The sequence below is a fragment of the Urocitellus parryii genome, chromosome 2 (assembly GCF_045843805.1).
Source record: "Urocitellus parryii isolate mUroPar1 chromosome 2, mUroPar1.hap1, whole genome shotgun sequence".
Classification (NCBI taxonomy): Eukaryota; Metazoa; Chordata; class Mammalia; order Rodentia; family Sciuridae; genus Urocitellus; species Urocitellus parryii.
Window position 1 is genome coordinate 219,296,995 of NC_135532.1, and position 25,086 is coordinate 219,322,080.

At 35.2% G+C, this 25,086-nt stretch overlaps 1 protein-coding gene across 9 annotated transcripts in view; it reads left to right on the plus strand.

Moving 5' to 3' along the window:
* The first annotated feature begins 49 nt into the window (after nt 1–49).
* Nucleotides 50–25,086, plus strand: part of Ttc3 (tetratricopeptide repeat domain 3) — a 122,714-nt gene continuing 97,677 nt past the window's right edge. For 2 of the 9 annotated variants that reach the window (XM_077795410.1, XM_077795409.1), the window contains exons 1-10: nt 163–245; nt 12,320–12,474; nt 12,937–12,979; nt 13,295–13,445; nt 14,113–14,197; nt 15,740–15,793; nt 16,741–16,861; nt 19,130–19,215; nt 21,173–21,267; nt 22,417–22,479. In XM_077795410.1, the coding sequence (XP_077651536.1) occupies nt 12,331–12,474; nt 12,937–12,979; nt 13,295–13,445; nt 14,113–14,197; nt 15,740–15,793; nt 16,741–16,861; nt 19,130–19,215; nt 21,173–21,267; nt 22,417–22,479 (842 nt within the window). In that variant the 5' untranslated portion in view covers nt 163–245; nt 12,320–12,330. Of the gene's footprint in view, nt 246–2,656; nt 2,748–4,977; nt 4,994–9,635; nt 9,757–12,319; nt 12,475–12,936; nt 12,980–13,294; nt 13,446–14,112; nt 14,198–15,739; nt 15,794–16,740; nt 16,862–19,129; nt 19,216–21,172; nt 21,268–22,416; nt 22,480–25,086 lie in introns of those variants that run through there. The other 7 variants (XM_077795405.1, XM_077795411.1, XM_077795406.1 and 4 more) reach the window with 7 other exon arrangements.

Sequence of the window (25,086 nt, forward strand, 5' to 3'; positions counted from 1 at the left end):
CGCATGTGCGCTGCCAGCCCACGTGACGCGCCTGCAGCCTGCGCCGCCGCCCGCTACCGCCCGCCATCCGGCTGACGTGGAGGGCCGGAGGCGGCGGCGGCGGCCCGCGTCCGAGGCTCGCGGGCTGCGGGCCCGGGTGAGTGCACAGCCAGCGCGCGGCAGGGCTCCCGGATGTGTCACCTTGTCCCGTCGCAGTCGAGATGCCCCGGGAGCTGGGCCCTCCACACCCCCTCCGTGGGTGTGTGGTGAGTGTGGGTGTGTGCGCGTCGCCCCGCATCCCTTGCAGAGGTGCCTGCTGTGTGTGCGTGGGCCGGTGCCCGGCCCTGGGGGGTGTGGCCGCTTCTGTCTGTCCCGGTGGGTGTGTCCCCTTTGTCCGCCCCCTTCGCGAGCTTGGGCCTAGGGTGCCTGTGCGACGTGGCGGCGGCCACTGTGTGCGCATCCCCCTGCAGCCCCGCGCCCCGGTCTCGGTTCGTGCGTGGGTGACACCTGCTAGGCGCGCGTGCACGCGCCCGTGGGTCTCCTCCTGGTCCCCTTTGTGTAGGTGGCCAGTTTTCTCGGAGGCGGCGTGGGCGCTCACGGCCTCGGTGGGTGGCCCCCCTTTTGTCACTGTTCCCTCTGGGGCGCGCGTCCCCAGCGCGCGTGGCCGCTCCTGCTGCGGTCGCGACCCTCGCCTGGCGCATCCCCCGCGAAAGTGTGCGTCTTCGCGTGGGTGCGGCATAGGGCCTGTCGCGTGCATGATCTCGTGTGCGGAGATGCGTTTGCGAGTGTTCGTGAGCGCGCGCGCGCGCCCTTGCATGTCTGCGTTCTCCGCGTTCTAGACACCTGTGTGCGGAGAAGGGCAGCCAGTCCAGAGCCGGCCCGTGCGCAGGGGATTGACCAGGGAGGGGGACGCCACCCCAGCGCTCCCGCTCCGCGGTTCCTTCGCTGAGCCTCCTCCTTCCCCAGAACGCCAACGCGAAGGGGGAGGGCATCCAAGGGTCTGGCGGCCACCTGCTCTGCAGTGTCGGCGACGTCATTTTGGCCAGTGGAGCCATACTGTTCTGGGGACAGAATAGGGAGACCTGTTAGGGGGGAAAAATTGATCAGAGACATGGGTGAATGGGATGGTACCAGTGAGTTGTTCCTTTTCCAGAGGCGCCCTAGATTCCGACCACCCTTAAGATGCCAGCTCCTTCCAAAATATGTGCCCCTGCCAGCCGGCAAATGCGTAGTAGCTATCCCTGGACGTTCTCGATGATACTTACTGGTTCACAGTGTTTTATGACGTTCACATAAATGTCTTTCTGTTCTGCCCAACGGTGAGGGAAACGAGGTAGAAATCTTAATTCCTCCCCTTGGGAGGAGTAAAATCACAGTTTGCTTATGATTACAGTCCTAGTTAGGACACCTTTTGTTGAAAGAAATTTGTATTTTATCATCAGGATAGTGGAATTTATTATAAGGATATACGGGAAAAGAAACTTCAAACCCATTAGGGACCTACCTACTACTACTATTATTCGTTCCTGCTTTGCGCTCAAGGGCTGCGTTTGGTGTGTCTCTGTTCTGCGCAATTTCCTATTCTTGACTAATTTTCCATTCTTTTAATTTGTGGAGCATTTTGAATATAAATGGAGATCTAATCGATGATTTAGATTTTACAGATGTAATTGTTTTGCCAGATTTACTTCAAATCTTTTTTGTAAAAAAATAAAATTAAAAGATTGTGGAGGTACTTTCAGTTCCTCACCCTCCTTACCTAGAGATAGCCACTGTGTTTAGGTTTGTGTAAATCATTTCTTTGCATATTTTATACTTTGCTCACGGTGAATCTACAAACATACATTGTGTTGTTGCATTTTAAACTAATGATATTAAACTACGTGTGTTTTTTCGCAACTTGCTTTTTTCACCCAGTATCACATTTAGAGATTTCTATATGAATAAATTGAATGATCAGTTATGAATGATCTTTGGTGAATTCATTTTAATTCCTGGTATAGAATTACATTGTATGAATATACCATAATTTATACATTCCCCTATTGATGGACTATGAAGTTGTTTCCAGTTTTTGACTCTTTAAAAAACAGTCCTGCAATAAATATCTTTGTACCTGTCTGCTGTGCACACATTTGGAAGTTTCTCTAGGAAGTATGTCTGTGTAGTAGATTTGCTGGGTAGAAGTATGTGCATCTTCAATTTAAACAGATATTACAGAAGCTCTCAAAGCGGTTTTACCAATTTTCACTGTTGGTATTGAGTGAAAACACCCATTTCCTCATATCCTTGCTAACACTATGTCATTATACTATATTTTTTTGTCTTCTCTTTACTGACCAGCTTCCTTATGACTAGCTTGCTGTTGCATTTGCTTGCAGTCATCTAGGCTTTTGCCTTAGCCCTGTGTCAACCTATGAGTTCCTGTCTCAAGCTAATTAGCTCAATCTTTAATGCATTTGATCCTCAAAATTAATTTCAATGAACATTTATTATGTACCTAATATTTCGATGGTTGATGTAAAGATAGGATTTCCATGATATGTTATATGTATCTCTCAAGTGGCAGGTGAGGGGAATTAATTAAAGCATTTTTTAAAAGATGAATGTTTAAAAAAATCTTTTCTCTTTATTTTAATGTAATATTTGATATATTGAAAATGTGTACATATGCAAGCTGTGAAGCAAAACAATAAAATGAACACCTGTGAATCGACCAGTTAATCCAAGAATCAAAATAACCAATATTGAATGTGTTCACCCAAAAGGTGATTATCTTGAATTGTGTGTTATTCTTTGCATTTAAAAAATAATTTTTATCAGATTTGTAAATATCCCTCAACAATGTATTGTATGTTTTCTGTGTTTGGAGAAAAAAAAAAAAGAAAGGAATTACTGGGTACTATAGTCTTTGGGAACATGTTTATTTCATCCAATGTTACATTTCTAAGGGTCACTGATATTGAGAATGGATGTAAGTCTTTAATTTTTACTGCTGTGTAATATTCCACAGGTGAATATAACACAGCTTATGCATTCTTCTATTGGTGGGTGTTCTGGTTGTTGAGGTTTTGTTACTTTGAAGAGTCTTGTATATACAGAGTTGAAAGAATTTCTTTTAATTTTCATCCTGGGGTATATGATTTTCCAAGTAGTATATGGGAACAGGATATGTTAATGAATTTTTAGATCATTAAATTCTGTATGTGATCTTTCTTGAAACTGTATGCCTGAGACCAATAATAGAGTCCTGCTGGTTCAACTTTCACACCTTCCCTTTCATCACAGTAGTGTTTTACATAAAACAAACCACATACCTACAAGGAAGAACTAGGGAATAGCCCCAAGTAGGAAAACTCTGGAAACCAAAGAGGTAATTTAAAATACAGTGTATAGCATTGGGGAAAGCCATCTTTAATTCAGGCAACACCTCTCCATTATTTCAAGAGATGCATGTCCAATAAAATTTCACTTTTCTATTTAATTATCAGTATATATAGCTATTTTGATTAACTGTATGGTTATTAATAATTATGCATTTAAAAGAAACATTCATTTTAGTTTTAAATGCTACTATAATACTCTATAAATTCATCATTTGCAATTATTTAAGCTTGATGCCAGAATTTTTTAGATGTTGCTGTAAAATGTGAATGATTTTTCAAAAGCATTTTTGGTGGTTTATGAGAGGGAAAAGAAAAATAGTAAACGTAAGCTGTTTGCTAGAAGTGGAATTGCTGGGTCAAAGGGTGTGTAAATATTCAACTTTATGAATGTCCAGGGTTTGAAGTGGTTGTACCAGTTTATATTTTGGCCAAAAGATTTTTCAACTTAGATATTTTCATCAGCAGTGTGTAAGTTGATGTGTATCCTCTCCAATACTTATGTTAGATGTCCTAATATTTGCCACTGGAATGGGTATGATATGATACATCGTTGTGGTTTTAATTTGCATTTGTTTGATTATTGAGATTGAACATCTCTTCATATATTTATGAACCATTTATATTTTCCTTTTATGAAATACCTGGTCATGTCTTTTTATCCATTTTTTTTCCTATTGAGTTGTCTTATAAAACTGGTAACAGGTCTTTTATTGATTATATACATTGTAAATATCTTCTTCCAGTTTTTGGCCAGTCTTTTTACTCTTCATGGTATATTTCATTCACTCTTTCTTAATTTTAATGTTCTGTAACTGAAAACCTTCCTTGTTCTGGGTTTATAAAGACATTCTCCTGTGTTTCTTTCTAGAAGTTTTAAAATGACATTTTTCACATTTAAATTCATAATCCATCTGAAATTGATTTTTCCTTTTTTGGAATGGTGTTAGTGATTCACATTCATTTTATCCCTTCACGTGGTTCCAGCCCCTCAGTCACTAGTGATCTGCTGTACTATTTCTTTTATGTTTGGCTTCTATGTGCATGATGGGTCCGTTTCTGGTTTGCCTTTCTGCATCACTTGTCACCTGTTCTGTATCATTTGCAATCTTTTTCTGTGTTGATACTCACACGGTCTTAATTAATAATGCTATCATTTTACCAGAAATTTTGATATCTGGGGAGGACTTGAGTCTCAGCTGTTTTTGGACATTTGGATTCTTTAAAGGATCAGTTTGTTACATGAGACATGAAAAACCCTTTGGGACTTAATTGAAATTCATTGAGTAAGTTCTGGGGAGAATTAAAACCCTGAGGATTTTGAGAATATAGTATTTTTATTTATTTAGGTTTTCAGTGTCTTTTAATACAGTTTTATAATTTTCTTTATAGAGATTATTCACTTTTTAAATGCTGATCCAATGTTTTAAATTGTTGTTGGTATTATAAGTGCCAATGTTTAAGAATCTATTTTAAAAAATTTTAACAGATACATTTTTTATACCTTTATTTTTATTCATTTTTATGTGGTGCCGAGGATCGAACCCAGTGCCTCCTCGCACATGCTAGGCAAGTGCTCTACCACTGAGCCACAACTACAGCCCCAACAATCTATTTTCTGACAATTATTAGTAAGTAGCAATTTAATGTTTTTAATATTGCTTTTTAGTTATCCACTTGATAAACTTCTAATATTTCTAATATATTTCCTGGAATTCCTTTTTTTATGTGAATAATTATATCATTTGCAAATGGTGACAGTTATTTGCTCTTTTATTTTTTAATGTTCTAGCACACTTTTAGATCTATGTTCAATGGAGGTGATTATGATTATTCATTAGAAGTGAGTCATTATAATGGGCTTACAGATCTTATTCCCAATTTTAAAGAGAGTGTTCTTCCATAAAGAATAACATTTTGCTATGAGCTTTTGTAGACATCTTTGAATGTGTCCAGGAAATCTGCATTTTGTCATATATGTTTTTCTGCATCTGTTGAGAAATATCTCGTTTTTTTTTTCCTTTTTCCCCCTTGTAATTGTTATAAATATAATGAATTTCAATTTATGGGTTTGAAAATTCTTTATTCTTGAGATAAATCCAAACTGGTATTGATGGATTATCTGTTTATGAACTCCTGGATTGAATTTGCTAATATTTTCTTCAGAGTTTTTGAATCTTTTTATAAATAGAATTCTCTTTTTCTTTATTGACTACCTGATTCTGGTATTACTTTATACTGAACTTATATATTGAATTAGCAAGTAGTTCCTCTTTTTTCAGTTGTCTGAGAGAGAGAGTTTGGATTGGTCTGATTTGTTTCTTAAAAAAATTGGTGAAACCTATTTGAAAATGACCTAAATTTAGTATTTTCTTTGTGGAAGCTGAGTAGTCATTAGCAGTTGAATGGTAGTAGGAGTGTTCAGGTTCTCTATTTATTTTAGTTTTAGAAATTTGTCCTTTCATTAGCATGTTTAAAGTTTATTGGCATCAAGTTAATAATATTTTAATATCCCTTTCCATCTTTTCTTTATTTGGATGTTTCCTTTTCTCATTTTGAATATTATTTATGTCTGACTTCTCTCTCTGTCTCTATTTCTCTCTTTCATTATTGCCAAAGTTTGTCTGTTTTATTAATCTTCACAAAAGACTAACTTTTTACGGGGGCAAGGCGGGTGCTAGGGATTGAACCCAGGACCTTGTGCATGCTGATTTCCCTCTTTTATTTATGATTTCCTTCCCTTTTCTTTTTCTAACTTAAATTGCAAGTTTTAACATCAATTTTAGCCATTTTTGTTTTCTAGTATAAGCATGTAATGCTATAAATTTTCTTGAAATTCATTATTTTCTTCATCTAAGTTTCTAATGCTTTCATTAATTTTCAGAAATGAAGTTCTTATAAAAAGTTCAATTTTAATTTTTTTGGCTTACTATTTAGAAATGCTTTTTGTTTGTTTGTTTTGTCTTGGTACTGGGGATTGAACCCAAGGGGCTTAACTACTGAGCCACATCCCCAGCCATTTTTTATATTTTATTTAGAAACAGTCTGTTTCTGAGTTGCTTAGGGCCTCGATAAATTGCTGAGGCTGGCCTTGAACTCACTATCCTGCTGCCTTAGCTTTCCCAGCCACTGGGATTACAGGCATGTGCCACTGCACCTGGCATGTTTTATCTTTTCAAATGTATCTGCATTAACTTTTTCATTGTTTTAATTTTCAGTTGTATCTACGTTAATTTTTTTTCACCTATGTTGTTAGAGAATGTGTTCTTGTTATTCTTTCATTCTTATTTTTATGACCTTGTCCATAGTGAATTCTATAATTTTCCTGTAATCATTAAAGATAAGAAATTGTGTTGTTCAGTCTTTATTAGTTTTTATCATATCATTAATTGAGAAGAGTATGTTGGAATCTTCTGTTACCTTCTAATAGACTTTTTATACTTCTAACAGTTTTTGTTTTTATGTATTTTGAGGTACTTATATTAGCTGCATACAAGCTTAATATTTTCTCTTAACATATCTACTCTGTTGCGATCCTCTCTATTCCTAATTTTGCTTTTTTTGACTTAGAGTCTTTGGTGGTAATTTATCTAGAATGTGCTTTTCATTTGATTTTCACTTTTTTCATATTGCTGGCCTTATCTTTCAGGCCCATCAGACAATCAGTGTCTTTTAATTGGTAGGATTAAAAGTTCCTTTAGTTCAGGACTCTTGATTGGTGGTCAACTCAGTTTTTATTTAAAACTATTTTTTAACCCTTTTCTTAAGAGAATGTGGTGAGAATATTATGCAAAGTCTGCTGCTAGTTTTATTTATGCTTTTTTTTTTTGGAGAAAATATCTTTTTCTTATAGCTGCATTGGATTTTGTCTTTGATTTATATCATTTCATTTCTAAGTTTAGATGGAAATTAATTTTTTTATTCTATTTTGGATACTTGATGTTCATTCTGAATGTTGTCTTTCATGAGATCTAGAAGATTCTGGAGCCTTGTATTCTTTAAATATTGCCTCTTTTTTATTTGGACTGTTCTCCCCTTCTGGAGTTTTAACTGGCTATATGTATGTGTAACTGTTTCTAGATCACTTACTCTTCCCCCATCATACTTTTCATCTTATTTCTCCTTAATAAAATTTTTAGTGCTGGGTAATTTCATCCTTCTTATCGTCTAGTTTGCCATTTTTCTCTTAGGTGTGCCTAATTTTCTCTCTAATCCCCCATTGTTTTTCCACTTTTAACAATTATATTTTTAATTTCTCAAAGTTCAGCTTGGTTATTTTTCATATATACACAGTCATTCATTGTAGTCTCATGTTACTTGCTCATTTTTGTAGTTATTCACAGACTGTGTCTGGAAATCTCAATGTTTCTATCCTTAGGGGATCCACATTTATTGCTTTTTTTCCCCATCTGTTGTCTGCCCCTCATGGTGGCTTGTTATTTCCAGTGCTTGGTGATCCCCTATTATAAACTCTAAAGATCTATTTGGTAGAAATTTGTGAGAGTCTTGAGAGCCTAACTGGAAGTTACTTTTCTTTCTGAAAGCATTTGTATTAGCTCTGGCTGGGAGACAGGAGTTTAATTTGACCCACTTTTCAGTTCTGACATTTTGCTTCCAGTCTAGGGTTCACTGTCCTGAGAGAGTCTCCTGAAATATATTTCTGTGAGCAGAAAGTACTTAAAAGTATTTTTAAAAAATCCAAGATCTGCTTTTCTACTACTTACTGCTTTTGGTTGCCAAGTTCCTGTCTAAAAGTTTGCTGCTTTTTTGGGGGAGAGGGTCTCCTGAAATGTATTTCCATGAGCTGAAATTACTTAAAAGTATTTTTAAAAAATCCAAGATCTGCTTTTCTTGCATTGGTAGTGTCCTTCAGAATCTAGTTCATCATAACTGATGTGATCAGAAGTGTATTTTAAGATTAATTTTAGTAATATATTTAGCTTGTATTAGAAAACTTTTGTTGTATCAAACATAGTATTTCTTTATGTTATCAATTTTCTATTTAAATAAATTTGTTTAAAAGGCTGGGTTATTCTGAAGGGAGATATTAAATAAATAATAGTATAGGTGGCAAGCAGACTGCACAGTGTATCCTCTGGACCCATAGTGACCTTACAGAGATGAACCTGTGGTGATCAAACAGTGTAAGAACTGTGTCAGGAGTGGGCAGGGTGCTCTAGGCTTGTAGAGTAGAAGTGCAAAAATAAACTTGGTACTGTGGAAAATGCTTCCTAGAATTGAGTGTCAAGGATTGGTAGGCACTAGGTGGTCACAGAGTAAGGTTTGTTTAGGAATGATGAGCAGTTGGGTATGACTAGCTTCCATGTTATATGTCACGAAGTGATTGGAGATAGAAATAGGAATAGGATCACATGAAATCTATGCTTATAGTAAGGAGGTTGGACTTTATTCTGATAATGAAGGAAAGCTGTTGAATGATTTTCTGCTGTAATATTATATGATCAGTGTTTTAGAGGATACCAGGTTTGACAGTAAACCACAGTTAGGAGATCATTTATGCATTTTTGAGAGGAATAAAGGTAAAGGTACAACTAAGGCAGTGGCACTGGACATGTGTGTGCTAAATTTAGATCTTGGGGAAGAAGAAATTGAGGACTTAGTGGTCAGTTGGATAGAAATGTTGAGGAAAATAGGGAGTCTAGATTGACCCCCAGATTTTTGGTTTGAGTAACCATGTGGCATGTAGAGCAATTAACTGATAAATAGCATACAGAAAGAGGAAAGAACTTGGTTTCATTTGCTTTTTTTTTTTTTTTTTTTTTGAGGAAAAAGTTGTTTGTTTTTCAACTTACTGAAACTTACTGAGGGGCTTGTGGGACATCTTGGTTAAGATCCAATAGCAATTGGCACAGAGGGTCTAGAAGTTAAGAGAAGGATTTGGGATTTTAGCATTTGGCAGTTTGGAAGCCATTGTTTTCCTACAGTACCATATGAGATAATTTTAAATGGTACATGGATAAGCACTTGAAATTTTTTAATAGTTAGGATTTTATGTGTATGAAAAACATAACTTGTGGATCAAACCTATGACATCATGGACATTATCACTTAGTCCAAGTGAGTACAATGAAAGGAAAATATTAGTAAAAATACATGTGATATATGGAAATGGCAACAATCATGGTGAAGCTATGCAAATAAAGTTCAGAAAGTGCTGTTTTAAGCCCTGGGTATGGTGGATAAGGTCACCAAGGAAAGAGTAATAAGAGTGAGAAGAAAAGAGAGTTGACATTTGGGTGGCGGGGAATGGAGAAGAAGAGCCCATGAAGGAGACTGAGGAAGAGCAGCCAGACGAATAGGAGGAGAACCAGAAGATGGTCTTTGGAGTCCAAATGAAGAGTTCTGAGAAGGAGGAAGTGGTCTTCAGCGTCAAGTAAGTTGTAAGCTGAAAAGTCCTCTTTGGATTTAGCAATTAAGGTAGACCATTTAGTTGGAAGCATCCAAACAGTAGTTTAAAAAAATTAATATTAGTGTTAATAATAGCTGGTATTTATAGCATTTCCTACATGCTCAGTACTCTTCAAAGCACTTTATACATATTAACTAATCAATTGGGTAGGTAGTATCATTATCTCCACTTGATGTGATATGAGGAAACGGAAGCCCAGAGAAGTTAAGAAACTTGCCCAAGGTTGACACATCAAAGAAATGGGTGAGTCAGGGCTCAAGCCCAGGCATTCTGGCCCCAGAGTCCATGCTCTTAACCATTTTGCCACATTGCCTCTCTAGTTAAAACAAAATAGAAAAAAAAAATAACGCCAATATTATAATTACAGTACAATTGGTGCTGTTTGTGGTATCATGAGATCTGCCAGGCTTAAATGACCAGCGTCATGGCTGAGTCAGCCAGTGGTTTTGTAATCAGTGCCATGATGGCGATATGTGGGCTATGACAGTTCTTGGCTCTTTCTGTATTTATAACAAAAACATTTGTAAGAAAAGTGAATTAAAAAGTATATATATTTCTTGAGATAACATTTATCTCATTTTATGTGCCTTACTTTGGGTACTATGATGTCTATTTTTTTATGGCCATTGTTCACTTTTACAGTTAAATTCTTTAAACTTTGGAAATATTGTTCATGCAGAATAGGACAAGTTCCAGACATTATAGATAGCCAGTCTATTTATAGAAGATCACTAATAACTTTATTGAAAACAATTTCCCTTGAATGGTAGAAATGGAAAACAAATTGTAGGAACTGAAAATGAGTAAGAATGGAGGATTTGAATAGGAGAAAAATGAAGAAAAGTTCTTGATGAAGTTGAATGGCTGTAAGAGGAGACAAAGATGCTAGCTGTAATGACCCTTGATGTGGTCAGAGGGAAGATGAGTGAGTGAAGGAATTAAAAAGTGTTTTAGACATGGACAGTGGTCTCAAGTTGTGGCCCTGAGAAGGAATAGTCTGGTGAGGTAAACAGTGAAATTCAAGGCTAGGGTATTGTCTCAATGGGCCTTGATATGGTTGGAATAAGTGATGAAATTTGGAGGAGGAGAAGAGAGGGGGGGAACTAGTTGCCAGGGTCCTTAAACATGACAGTGCCAAGAGGTAAATAGCTGGCAATGACAAGGAAAATTGGATGTAAAATAAAGTGTTTGAGAAAAGAGACTTTGGAATCAGAAGGCTGAGTGTGGATTTTTTCTAGATTGGTGACCTTGATCAGATTACTTAATTTTATTGAGACTATTTTCCCATTTTTATAGTGGAGATGTTGGCATGTGGGGCTACTAAGAATTGTTATGAGAATGAGATGATGGCTTGTAAAGCACTTAGTGCAGTATTTTGACACATTGTACAAAGAGTTTGCTAGGAAGCCTGTTACTGTTCTTCACTTTAGATATTTCAAGGTTTTAATACACTAAATTGGATATAATAAGAAGGATTTATTAAAGAAATATTTCAAGGATTGATGGTGGTCTTGCTTAGGAAAAAAGAAGCTTTACTAGTTCTAATCATAATGGGATAATAGTGAAAGTGAAAAGGTGTAAGAAATGATGTTAATCATGGTACTGGTGATGGTAGAAAAAGAAAGCCTTTATTTGGGCAAGAGTTAGAAGTAGTAAAATGAATTTTTCAGTGATATTTAGTGTAGCTGTTCTCTGAGAGCTCTAAAAATCCTCATTATTGAACTTTTTTTCCAGGGGAAAAAAAACACAAAACCTTAGTCTAAAACTCTGGCCCTAGTTTCCCTTTTCCCCCATTGAAATAAATATTTTAAAAACATGTCTCTTGGTAATGTGAGGTTTTTTTCTTCCTTTGTAGTCTAGCAGTGCTCTGTGTTGTGGTAGTTGGGAGACTATTAGAAGAAGGTGTAGTTACAAGATGGCATGTCTGGATGTGGACATCCATTCATGTCTGAATGTCTGGAAGAGATTTGAAAGACTCACACTGGACCACTCTGGTCTTGTCCCTTTCCCCAAGATGGAGAGACTCTGAGAGACACATAGGGGAGTATGAGCACTGATAGGAAACTGTTTCTCAGTGGTAAGGATTTAGTTCAGGCCAGGAAATTGAGACTGTAGCATTTCATGTATGGTAAAACATGGGATGCAGTAAAAGCAGGTGGAGTAAGAGTGCAGCAGTGGGAAGATGCCTTTCTATTTTGAGCAGTCATTTGAGGCTTACTGTATGCTAGGCACATACAAAGTAAATAACAGTGCCCTTATCTTCCATCTAAGGGATACATGTAAACAGATAAGTTCAGAGTAGTGATGGTGAATATCTGAGTCTGGGGAAAGGAAGAAGCAGATAAAACTATTGGGAGAGAATGGGGGGAGAATCACAGAATGGGGACAAAAATCAGTGTTCTGATTGGAGTTCCTTGAAGCATAGGTTTTAAGTATTTTTCAGTTATACTATAGAAGCCAGGAAGAATGCTGCTCATGTCATCTCAAATGATTTAATTACTGAATTGGATGTATGTTATTTCCTTAGGATTGTGTGCCATGGACAATTTTACTGATGGAGACTTCACTGTGGCGGATTATGCATTGTTGGAAGATAGCCCTTACGAAGATGATTGTGTCTTTGCTCCTGAATATACGACGGATGACTATGTTCGTGTGACTCAGCTTTACTGTGATGGAGTGGTAAGTAGGTTTGTTAAATATTTGTTTTTAACATGGTATATTCTAAAGGCTTTCTGATTTAGGGCATTTGAGTAAAGATTGTGTGTGTGTGTGTGTGTGTGTGTGTGTGTGTGTGTGGCTATGGGTTTTTATAAGAAGGAACACATGCTTTTGAAGAGGTTATTATTCAAAAGAAATAAGCTATGCCTCAACAATAAGAATAGATTTCAGAGAATAAGTGAAGACATGAGGCGGCTTTCTGAGAATTAGAAAAACTCTGGAATAGAGTTGTAGAAAGAAACTCAGGAAACATGAAAAAGGCCTTAAATTAAGACTCGCTGGCTACAGATATATTCAAAGCATATAAGTAAATGTACATTAGATTTTTTTCAGTTTAGTTCTGCTAATCCATTGATTGAAAGTCAAAAAGTATACTTGTGTATTTTACCAGTTGCAAATCAAAATAATTTTCTTTTTTTTTAGGGTATGAAGTATAAAGATTATGCCCAAAGTGAGAAACATTTAGGTGAGCATGTTGACATATTAACGTTAATTTATTGATGGACCATAAATGGAGGTGATTTATCTAGTCATATCAACAAATCAGATTTATATGTCTTCTTAAAAATAGATTCTTACTATTTTTTTTCCTGGAAACCAAAATCTTTCTTTGTAAATTGAGTTTTAGCCAACACTTAAATATTCTTAACATCTAGCAGTTTAAAACATTAATTCATTTCTTGTCTTCTCATATCCATTTTTACCTTTTCTGTATAGCAGTGTTGATTCATTAAAAATCAGGGCACAAATATTAATTTTAAACTTTTTTATTTTAATTAAGAATTTGACATCTGCAATATATGGTGTAGTAAACCACTTTCTGTCCTGCAAGATTACTGTGATGCCATTAAAATATATATCTTCTGGCCACTTCTTTTTCAACATCAGCACAGTTCTGTATTATCACGATTACATCCCTGTGTGGAGACCACGTAAGTCACTATATGTTATTCATTTTGGATGATCGGTGATAAGCATGTTGCACAGTGCTAAGGAATGCCAAATACAATGGAAGGCTTATACCTCATTCTTTTTTTTTTTTTGGTGGTACTGTGGGTTGAACTCAGGGTCTCCCCCGTGCTTGACAAGCTACACCTTCAACCCTTTTTTAAAAATTTTATTTTGAGATGCAGTCTAGCTAAACAAAGTTTAAGCTGGCCTTAAACTTGAAATCCTCCTGCCTCACCATCTGGAATAGCTAGGATTTTAGGCATATGCCACCACACTTGGCTTACTCTTCATTCTAATATGCTGTTCAGTTTTGCTTTTGTTTAACAGGTAGCAAAAGTAAATTCTTGGAATTTGAATATGAAAGAAAATTTATAACATTATAATGAAATAATTCTGAATAGTATTAGATAGTAGACTTGAAGTTAAGTCAGGAAAAATTAAAATACTTTTATAAATGTCAGTGGTATAGAACTGAGAGAGAGAGGATATATGGTTTGGTCCATTTAATAAACTCCTTACTTATGTTACCTAGAGTGGAGAAAAGAACTGAATGTTTTTGTCAGATAGCTTGTAATATAAGCATAAAATTCAGTGAATTTGTATATATGAGAATGTAATCTTTCCAAAAATAAATTTGTCTTTAAACAGTTCTCGTGCCTCTGAGATAAGTTTGAAGAAATTACAATATCTTGAGTTGATGGAAGATATTGTGGATTTGGCAAAGAAAGTTGCGGTAAGTGGTAGAATGTAGCCCCGCCTCCAAATAATGTAAATATAGAGTATCAGTTGTTAACTGTTAACTGCTATAAACTGTGTTACCAGTTTATAGCAGTTAACAGATAAGCTTTTCAGTTTTCTTTACCTGAGATTATTCTGCTGTCAGAGTGTGCATGGTATGGAAGTGATAACGTTGATGACCAATGTCCTGGTTCTACCATGCCATAATGGACCAGGACAGCTTCTTGATATTAAAGGAGAGAAATTAGAATTTGTCACAAATGAAAGGGGGCCCTGGTTCATAGAAACCTTAATCACAGGTTCTAAAAGTAAACGAACTCTGTGTTTTGACATATAAACATACCTCTATTGACAAATACTTTGCCTTTGGGATAAAATTTATCAGGATAGATTTGAGGAGGTGTCTTTGTACTATGGTGATTCTCTCTCTCTCTCTTTTGGGGGTGGGAGATTGAACTCAGGGGCACTCAACCACTGAGCTATATCCCCAGCCTGTTTTGTATTTTATTTAGAGACAGGGTTTCACTGAGTTGCTTAGTACCTCGCTTTTGCTGAGGCTGGCTTTGAACTCGTGATCCTTCTGCCTTGACCTCCTCTCTCTTTTAAAAAGCCATTTAATAATTTTTCTTATTTCAGTTTGTTATGGAGCCAGGTGTTATACTTGTTTTTATTCTGACTGTGAACTTAAATTTAGAAAGCATTCTGCTGTTTATTTCTGCTGATAACTCATTACAGTAACAAACCAGCCAATGTGCCTTGTTGGAAAACTTAGGTTTAATGAACTTTAAAAATCTACACATCTAAAATTTACACAAAATCAGTTTATTACTAGAGCCTTTTGATGAATTCTTGTTTTAGAGCTCTTAAGGGGTAAATTGATCATGTAAGTGCTTGTGGAAAATATACTACTATGTAATACAGTTACACATCATTTAATGATTGGGGTACATTCTGAGGAATGCACCATCAAATGGTTTTGTTGTCTTAGTATCATATAGTATACTTACACAGTATACTATATGATAGTGTAGATTAGTCACTGGATGTGGCCTCTTAATGCAATTAAGAGACAAAGCGAACACAAGTTGTGACTGCTGCTGACATATGGCATGCTACTTTACAGTGAAGTTTTTTTTTTTTATTTCAATAAGTAGCAGTACACTCTAAAATAACAGTTACATAAACCAGTAATGTAGTTGTTTAATATCATTATCAAGTGTTATACATATATATAATTATCTGTACTATTCTTTAATATAATTGGTAGTGCAGTAAGTTTTATATCAGCATCACATAAGCTTGTGAGCAGTACATTTTATTGTGGTATGTATGATGTCACCATAGCTACAATGTCATTAGGTAATAATAATCTTAAACTCTGTTATAATCTTTGGGACCAATGTCCCATTTGGCTCATCATTGATGGAAAATGTCATTATGCAACACAAGACTGTTCCTAAAATGGAGATTTTTTTTTCTATTACAAAATCCAGGAATAAGGAAAAAATGCTTTTTTGTTCTTTTTTTTATTTTGCAGAATGATTCATTCCTTATCGAAGGCTTATTGAGAATTGGTTATAAAATAGAAAATGTAAGTGTTAAATGTGGAAACCCAGCTCACCCACTGAATAAATGGCAGTCACATCACTGCCCATTTTCCCATGTCCTGAGACCATATATTCAAAGTTATATGTAATATTTGGTAGTATGGTTTCTATATTTTACTCAGTGTAATCTCATTTTGCAGGTTTGCTTCATTACATTTTTTTACCAATATATGTTACAAGTTTTTTTCTTCTCTTTTAGATTGTTTTCCTAGCATATATTCCCCCAAATGAAATTATTAGGTCCCCAGTATGAATATTTTTACTGTATAATTACTAGATAATCCTCAGATGCAGTGATAAACCAAATTTTAATGGTACTGGTGATAGAAATGTCTTCATGTTTCCTTTAAGCCTTATACCAGCGGTGGCAACTCAGCTATTTAATTTCTGAGGTTATTTCATACATTTAAAGAACAAACATTTCTGTTAACTCTTGACCCTTCATGAGAATCAATGCTCTGAGCATCCATTTGCCTAGCCATAGTCTTGATTATCTCATAATAATTTTTTTTGCCACAGACTATGTAAAATATGTAGTCCCTGTGGAGAACTTTAATCTATACCTTTAACCTTAGGGTAAAGAGGGAAGTCCTAGTCTAATTGAGATTTGAGACTTCTTTTCTACCTTGTAAATTTGTACTCTCATACTGCAAAGGACAGCCTTTGACCAGGTTGTAGACCTCAGCTTTCAGGTCTGTAATCATTGCAAAAGCATTTTGAACTCTGAGGGTAGCCTGAGGTCAACCAAAGATGGAACATGTGAGTCCACAGTTTCTGTTAACTTGTATGTTGTAGTCCAGTTATCCTCTATTGTGTGATAGAGTAATGAAAATACATAACTTTTGTATAAAGGTTTGAAATACTGATTAAGATAAATATATATTGCCACAGAATACTTGAGTATCATTCTTCTTTCCTCTTTTTGAAACAGAAAATTTTGGCAATGGAAGAAGCTTTAAATTGGGTAAAATACACAGGCGATACAACAATTTTACCTAAATTAGGATTAATCGACAATTGTTGGTCTATGTTAAGTATTTTCTTCACTGAATGTAAGTATAAGTTCTTTAAATTGTTAACTCAGTTTTTAAAGGTATTATTTGGGAAAATGGAATATATAATTATATGATTTCTCATTTATTCTAGCAGCATTTAAAAAATGTTTTTCTTTATAGTGTTTTTCTTCTGTGTATGAAATAAAAGAACTTTATTTTTTTATTTCCTTTATTTATTTATTTTTATTCTTTTTAATAGTGACAGAGTATATTTTGACATATTATTCATACCTGGAGTATAACTTGAATAAGAGAACTTAAACCTTACAGTTAGTTTTATCCTGTTTTTTACCATTCAGATTATTGTGGCATCATACTTTAAAAATCCTATCTAATAGTTGTCATAAGTTATAATATGTAATACTCAAATAAAGAGCTCACAACTGGGCCCATGTCTTTTTATTCATATGAGAAAATAACAGAAGCTAAAATTATGATTTTCATTTTCTTGATAAATCTGCTATTCTTTTATGTATGGAGAAATAGCCTTACATATTTCTTCAGTTTTCTGAAATGTTTTTCTTCCTTCCTTTCTTTCTTTCTTTTTTTTTTTTTTTTGTGGTGCTGGGGATTGAATCCAGGGCCTTATGCATGCTGGCCAAGTCCTCCGCCACTAAGCTATGTCCCCAGCCCTGAAATGATTTTCTTTAAAGCATTTGAATATTAGCAGTATATTTTTTAGAGTATACTTTATAGGAATCTTGACACAGAAAATGTTTTGACTCTTTAGTTGATGATAATCCATAATCTGCAATCTCCATTGTGAAGAGGCAAGATTTGTCTATTGACTTAAATAATAGAGAGGAATTAAATAAAGACAGCTCTTTCTGTTAGGCTCACTAGATAGTGGGATGTATTATACTGATAGAGGTTATTCTTTTCATTGTTTTGAAAGCCTCTGATTCTGGACCAGGTTTTAGGGTAGAGGTGGGAAGCAATATCATGTATTGCCACTATTGTGGGCCCATTTCTGATTCTCTCATAATAGCTCTGTGGGGTGGCTGTTATTCTCTTTTTTTGCAGGGGTACTGATGATTGAACTCACAGGCCCGACCAGTGAGCCACATCCCTAGCCCTATTTTTTTTTTATTTTATTTTTATTTTTTAGAGATAAGGTCTGTGTTGCTTAGTGTCTTTTTTGCTGAGGCTTGCTTTGAACTTGTGATCCTCCTGTCTCAGCCTCCCGAGCCGCTGGGATTATAGGCTTGCACCACCATGCCCAGCCTATTATTCTCAATTGTAGAAGTGAACAATCTAAGACTTATGAGGTTAAGAGAGATTTCTACAGTCTAGTAAGTAGTAGAACTTAGATAAGAAGTCAGGTCTCTGACCTCAAAGCTCATGTTTTCCTCCAGCAACCTTGTTCTGTCCCTTAGTACTACTTTATTTGGTGACCTTCCCAGTTCCTTCTTGAATCTTAAATTTTAGGTATTCTTTTCACCCTATAAATTAATGTTTTGCTAGAAGCATAACTGTTAGTCTGTTGCAATAAAAAAAATTACTATATTTTAAAAAATCCTTTTTATATGATAGCTTAAAATGTAGAAAATGAGGCCTGATAAACTTTTCACAGTTTGGCTATCAAACTGTGTTTAAATTAGTTTATTTTATAAGAATATTTTTATAAGGATTTTTGTAAGAATAGTATTTCAAACTTCTTTTTGTTAACATTTCTTTTTTTGAAGAGTCTACTATTCATTTTAAATACTCACTTATTATATTGAATACAGTTTATTTATTTGTGGTGCTGAGGATTGAACCCAGGGCCTTGTTCATGTGAGACAAGCACTCTACCAACTGAGCTCTATCCCCAACCCTATATTGAATACATTTTAAAAAATATTCTCTAGGGTTTTATTTTTATACAATTTTATTGAACATTGTACCTGGTGTACTGTAGATATTTGATAATATTTGTTCAATTGACTTGAGTAATTATGAGACCTATTTTGAATATGTTATGACAAAAGTATTTGTTATAGTAACATAGTGTAATAATAAGTGGTTTTCTTTAATTGTTAATAAAAAGAGATTAGGTTTACTGCAAGCATCTGTTTTATGCAACGTTTTATACGTTTTATAAGTTGTTTATTTCTAAAATATTTAATACACATGAAAGATTATAAGAAACAGGGTATTTAGAAAATATAATAAACTTTATGAATTCACCTACTTAACCTAAGAATTAGAATTTTGTGAGTACCAGTTTTTTTTTTTTTTTTTAACAAATATTCTCTCTCATTCTCTCCTAAAAATAAAACTTAGACAAGTATCACATAACTAAAGTTGTAACGGAAAACTGCAATTTACTTGAAGAATTTAAAACCCAAAATTGTGCGGAGTGTATGGAGGTGAGGATAAATATTTATCTGTAAATATGTATTAAGAGTTGCTTGTTGGGGGAGCTGTGGCTGTGGCTCAGTGGTAGAGTACTTGCCTAGCACTTGTGATGCACTGGGTATGATCCTCAGCACCACATAAAATAAATAAATAAAATAAAGGTATTATGTCTGTCTGCAACTAAAAAATATATTTTTTAAAAAAGAGAGTTCATTTTTGGGATAGAGTTGCGGCTCAGTGTTGGAGCACTTGCCTAGCATGTGTGAGTCACTGAATTTGATTCTCAGCACTGCATGTGAATAAATAAAATAAAGATCCATCAACAACTTAAAAAAAATAGATTTGCTAGTTAGAACTTTTAACACTCAGAGGAAGTTCATTAAAAAACCTGATGAAGGTTGGGGATGTGGCTCTGTGGTTGAGTACCCCTTGGTTCAATCCCTAGTACCAAAAAAACAAAACAAAAACCTGTTGACAGAATCTAAGGAACTACTGTAAGATTTAATAATATGTTTGATGGAAAATTTTAATAAATTTTGATTTGGAAGAAGAGAGAATACCTTAATCTGAAATTTTTAATGATTTTAAAGCAGTTAATTAAAAAATTAAAAATTTGATTTTTTATCATCCTTTAATGATTTGAAGAAATGATTTTCCTTGATAACATTTTTATTGAGATGTAATGTAATTCACCTGTTCACTCAGAGGAAATAATGATTCTAATTCAAGTTTTAAAAAAATATTTTTTTTAAAGTTGTAAATGGACACAATACCTTTATTTATTTATTTATATTTATTTTTATGTGATGGTGAAGATCAAAGCCAGTGCCTCATGCATGCTAGGCAAGCATGCTACCCCTGAGCCACACCCCAGCCCCTTAATTCAATTTTTTAAAAAAAGATTTGGGGAGACATTTAATGTTCAATTAAGTTCTCTAGAACTATTGATATCTAATTTATTTTAATTAATTTGTTTTTAAAAATTTGAATTGAAAAGTTTTGAATATATCAGTAACTTTTTTTTTTTTTTTTTTTGTGGTGCTGGGAATTGAACCCAGGGCCCTGTGCATGAGAGATGAGAGGAAAACACTCTACTAACTGTGCTATGTCCACAGTCCCCCAGTAACGTGTGTTAGTAAGAACACACATATTCTTACTAACCTGCCAGGTGATTTTTGGTAGTTAATCTAGTCAGTATTACCTTTATTACAGTTTATATATTTTTAAGCACTAAGGTTTATTGAATAATAAATACATTTGCTAACATAAAGTTAAAATTCTACTTTGCATTTCATTTTTAGTTTGCTGTCCCATATGGAAAAATATATTTAAAAATGGGTCTGCCGAATACTGCACATGAGGGAAAAGTTATTTTAGAAATTATTCACAATGTGTTGGTTTTCCTTGCTTTTTAATATTTCTTAACAAGTTAATATGGAGTTATTAGAGAAAGGTTTCTTTTAATATACATTTGTCCCTCAGTGTCTGAGGGAGATTGGTTCCTGGATCCTATCTGGTACCAAATCTGCTGTAGCTCAAATCCTTCATAAAAAATGGTATAGTATTTGCTGTACCTTGTACACTTGATCCCATATACTTTAAATCATCTCTAGATCACTATATAATACCTAGTACTCTGTAAATACTATGTAAATAGTTGTTGTACTGTATTGCTTAGGGGAAATGACAAGAAGAAAAGTCTGTACATGTTCCTATAGACCCTTTTTGGTCTTTCCAAAAGTTTTTGATCTGCATATGGTTGAATCTGCAGTTGCAGAACCCATAGATATTGAGGGTCAACTGTACATCCCAAAATATTGGATATTACATTCTCCTTTTCTATATAAATAATCCCCTAGCTTATTTTTGATTTTAAAGATGGAAACCCAGATCCATTTTTCCTAGGTATTGGTTTCTTGATTGTCTTTGGAGCTAATTGATGGGTCTTCTTTCACCTTGGTTTCTCAGCAAGGAGAACTAATGAAAATGAAAGGAAATGAAGAGTTTTCCAAAGAAAGATTTGATATAGCTATTATCTATTACACCAGAGCCATTGAATATAGGTAAGAACAAAACAGAGCAATGAGATCCTTTTTGTGTGGCAGCTCAAGTTAGAATGTTAGGATAAATAAAAATAAGATCAAGAATTGTAGAACCTTCCAATTTGATATGCATAATAGATTTTTATTTTTTATCTTTAGTTATTAGTAGCATTGGAGGTAACCTGAGTATTTGGAACTGATTAAATCCTGCAATTCAAGCAAGTCAGGTGCAGTGGTGAATTTGGTTCTGCCTTGCTCCATTTTCTTAAGGCATTCCAGCAGAGTCACCTGTTATTGTCTTTTTCTCATTTTGCTGTCAACTACTTCCTTATAAATTATTAACTGATCAAAAAGGATTAGTTCCTAATACTTAAAATGCTATCTACTTAGGAGGTTTTGCTTTCTTAGAGGAAACTTTTAAAGGAAAAATAGTTGGAATGGTTGAGGATGCATGTGTTCTTTTCTACCTGGTTTTGTTACTCAGCTGCTGGAATTTTTTAGTCTTCCCCCCAGGTGTGCTATTCTGTTCTTAATGGCCACTTCAGGTGAGCCACCTAATATTATAGCAGCCTTTGAAGGTTGGGGTGTACGTAACTTCTCCCTTTCCTACCTTGCTCATCCCCAGGGGGAATGAATCAATCTAGTCAACATGCTGCCCCAAGACTGCTACTCTATTCTATTGAGAAAAAGGTGGAAGAAAATCATTTCTGGCTTTATACTGTCAGACAAAACTAAAAAGATCAAAATTTGAAATGAAGCTACTTAACGTTACTGTTGCAATTTCCAAGCTCCTTTTGCCTGGAGTTCTTTGTCAAGGTGGCATATCCCTGACATAATGATCCTGTCCTCTGTAGTTACAGCATACATTGTAGTTGGCTAACTTTTTAATAAGATAAAAATCTTATTTGATCTTGACAATAGTCCTGTGAGCTGGACAGAGCAAGGATTCTCTTCAGTTTGAATACAGGATAGTTTAGGTTGGTTTTAAAGAAGGCTACTGAGGAAGTAATGAAGTGAGATTTACCCAGTTAAGTTCCAAATCTTGTATTCTTCCTGCTCTGCCATGAAAATGTAAAGTTTTAAAAACTTTTTTCATGCCTGTTTTCAGTGTAGTGTATGTTTATTTCATATGTAATGTGATTTACTGACCAAACGTTACTTCTTTTTAAGACCTGAAAACCACCTTCTTTATGGTAACCGAGCTCTTTGCTTTCTTCGTACTGGACAGTTTAGGTAAGTTGGTTAAAGTATCACAATCATTGAATTGTTATGCTAAATGCCTATTTTGGGGAGACATTTCTGTTTCATAGGTATGCAAGAAAACCCCACCCCCTTTTTTTTTTCCAAAAAGTTAAAAATTGTTAAAAAGAGAGTGTAGTAGGCTGTATATATACTAACTGTACCTGCGGCAGCTGACTGAGTGCAAGCTTGTGTCATATGTCCTGCATTGTTTTAATTGCTTCACGTTAAGTCTCACAGCAACTTTAATAGGTAGGTTATATTATTCTTCACACTTTACCTGTGACCAGCTCAGCTCATACCACTAGTGAGTACTGATGCTAATTTTGAACACAGATCTTAGTTGATGTCAAAGTCTGTGTTTATAACACCTATAATATACTATGTCCTTTTGCGCTATTAATTAATCTGTTTTGGAAGAAATATTTTTACTGCCTTCTTTTCTTCTATTTGTCTTGGTATGAAAAATTAAGTAAATATCCTTCATAAGTGAAAGAAAGCACATAAACTTAATAATATTACTATGAGAGTGGAATCATAACTAATTCTTAATTTCTTATGTTGAATATATTTACTTGTTGAGAAAGATTGATGTAGATACTCTACCATGATTTTATTGCCTTGTCAGTTTTAAAAATTTAAGAAATTAATTATAAGAATTAATATTGAACATGTAGACTGTTATATTTAATTATGTAATATTTTACTGTAAGAAAGGTTTGGGGTATGCTGAAGAATATATTCACACAGTAGAATACTCAAAACACAATAAATCAGAAAACCAATTCAGAGCTTGTTTTTGTCAAAACAAGGCTACATAGGTATATGGGCCTGTAGAAATACTAATAATTCATATTTGACCCTGATCTCCTGTTGCTTAGAATGAAAAAGGAAAACTTGGCAAGTTACATAATTTTCATTATTTACAAAGCCCCAGTACACCAATTGCTGGAATGAGTTTTCCTCCTGGTGGTTCCTTCTGAAGGAAATTTCTTAAATGGCTTACTAATAATGTTAGTTGAATGATAAGAGCTAAAAAAAATTCTAGCAACATTGCTCTTTATAGGGGGAAAAAAAAAAACCTCTGAAAATAAAGTTTTGGGTTTCACAAGTGTTTTTGTGATGTCAAGAAAACTGAGAACATGATTTCAATTGTTTTTCAGTAAAAGCACTTACGTTGGGATGTGGGAAGGTGGGGGTGGGGAAGACAATATATTCCAAGTATGTAGCTTTAAAAATAACATTTATTGTGTTTTTCTTTTATTATAAACAGAACACATTCTCATGGTAGAAAATTTGGAAAATACCAGAGTTTAAAAAGAAGAAAATAAAAATCACCAGTAATCCAACCACCTTGGAGAATACCGCTGTATTAACGTTATGCAGCTTTTAGATGGCTTAAGCCGTGGATAATCCGAGGCTAACTAGACTAGAGGAATGGATGGGCTTGACACAGTCTTCCATCAATACCACTGTCCTCAACTGGTTCTGACAAGAAATGAGCTGCAAATGTCTTTAGGTTATTGCCTCTGGCTAGGTCCAGAATTGCAGATATTCTATGGTGTTTGAAGGTGAATCTGTATACTTTCAAGATCAGATGAATAGGTTTGCAACTTGGCTAGCCTCTTGTGAAAATTGAGGTGCCTGTCTGAAACTTGCTGGGCAGAAAGTCACCTACACTTGAGCTCTGAAAGCTGAGAGGCAAATCAGGGTGACTCACAAGGAGGATCCTCCTCAACCCCTGCTACAACAGGAGGTGCATGAAAATAGAAACACAGAATCAGGTAGCTTGGTGATGTAAAGGCCAAGAGCAGGGTATTCTTGTACCTCCTTCCTGATGTTATAGCTTATTGTTGAATGCCATCTATATTTTCACTAGAGCCAGGTCAGCAGCATTGAGAACCCTTTGTTCTTTATTAGGCAATCACCAATATGTATTGGATGCCTGTTTAATGTATGAAGCTATGCCACACCAGTTTTATTGGTGTTTCCTACCTTCTTACACATTGTTTATGTCATTTGCTTGTAATGTAGGGTTAATGTTTTCAGAGTCCATAGTATCACTCCTGATCAAAATGATTAGAGTGATGAACCTTAAGAAAAGAACATGTTGTCAGTAATTGAAATGTGCCACTCACATAGGAGGACCTATGTCTTGAGAAGAGCTTTTAGCTGAGTTACCAAGGTTGAGATGTTTTGAAGCTCTCGAATCAGAGGGATGCTAGTTCTGCCATGGGAATCCTGCTGAGCATCTGTGGGGATAAAGCATCCTCCTTCCACTAGTTTGGGCAAGAATGCAGTCCTCAGTTATTCCAGAAGGCCAGGCTTCCTCTCTGCTATTATAAAAGCAAAGGTTGAGCTGCAAGAGAACAGAAATGGAACATTTAAAATTAAAACTAGGAAAGAGGAATAAAAGGATTAAAGTAACAAATGCTGAAACTTCTAAAATATTTAATTCTAAAAGATTAGTAAATATAAATTGGGACATTAAAAATCAAATTTTAAGGAATAACTTTGGCAAGTTTATTCTCTAAAAGGGTAAAAATAATAGTACAGTGTCTAACAACATGGGTGTGCTGTTGTGAATACTTTATGTAAATT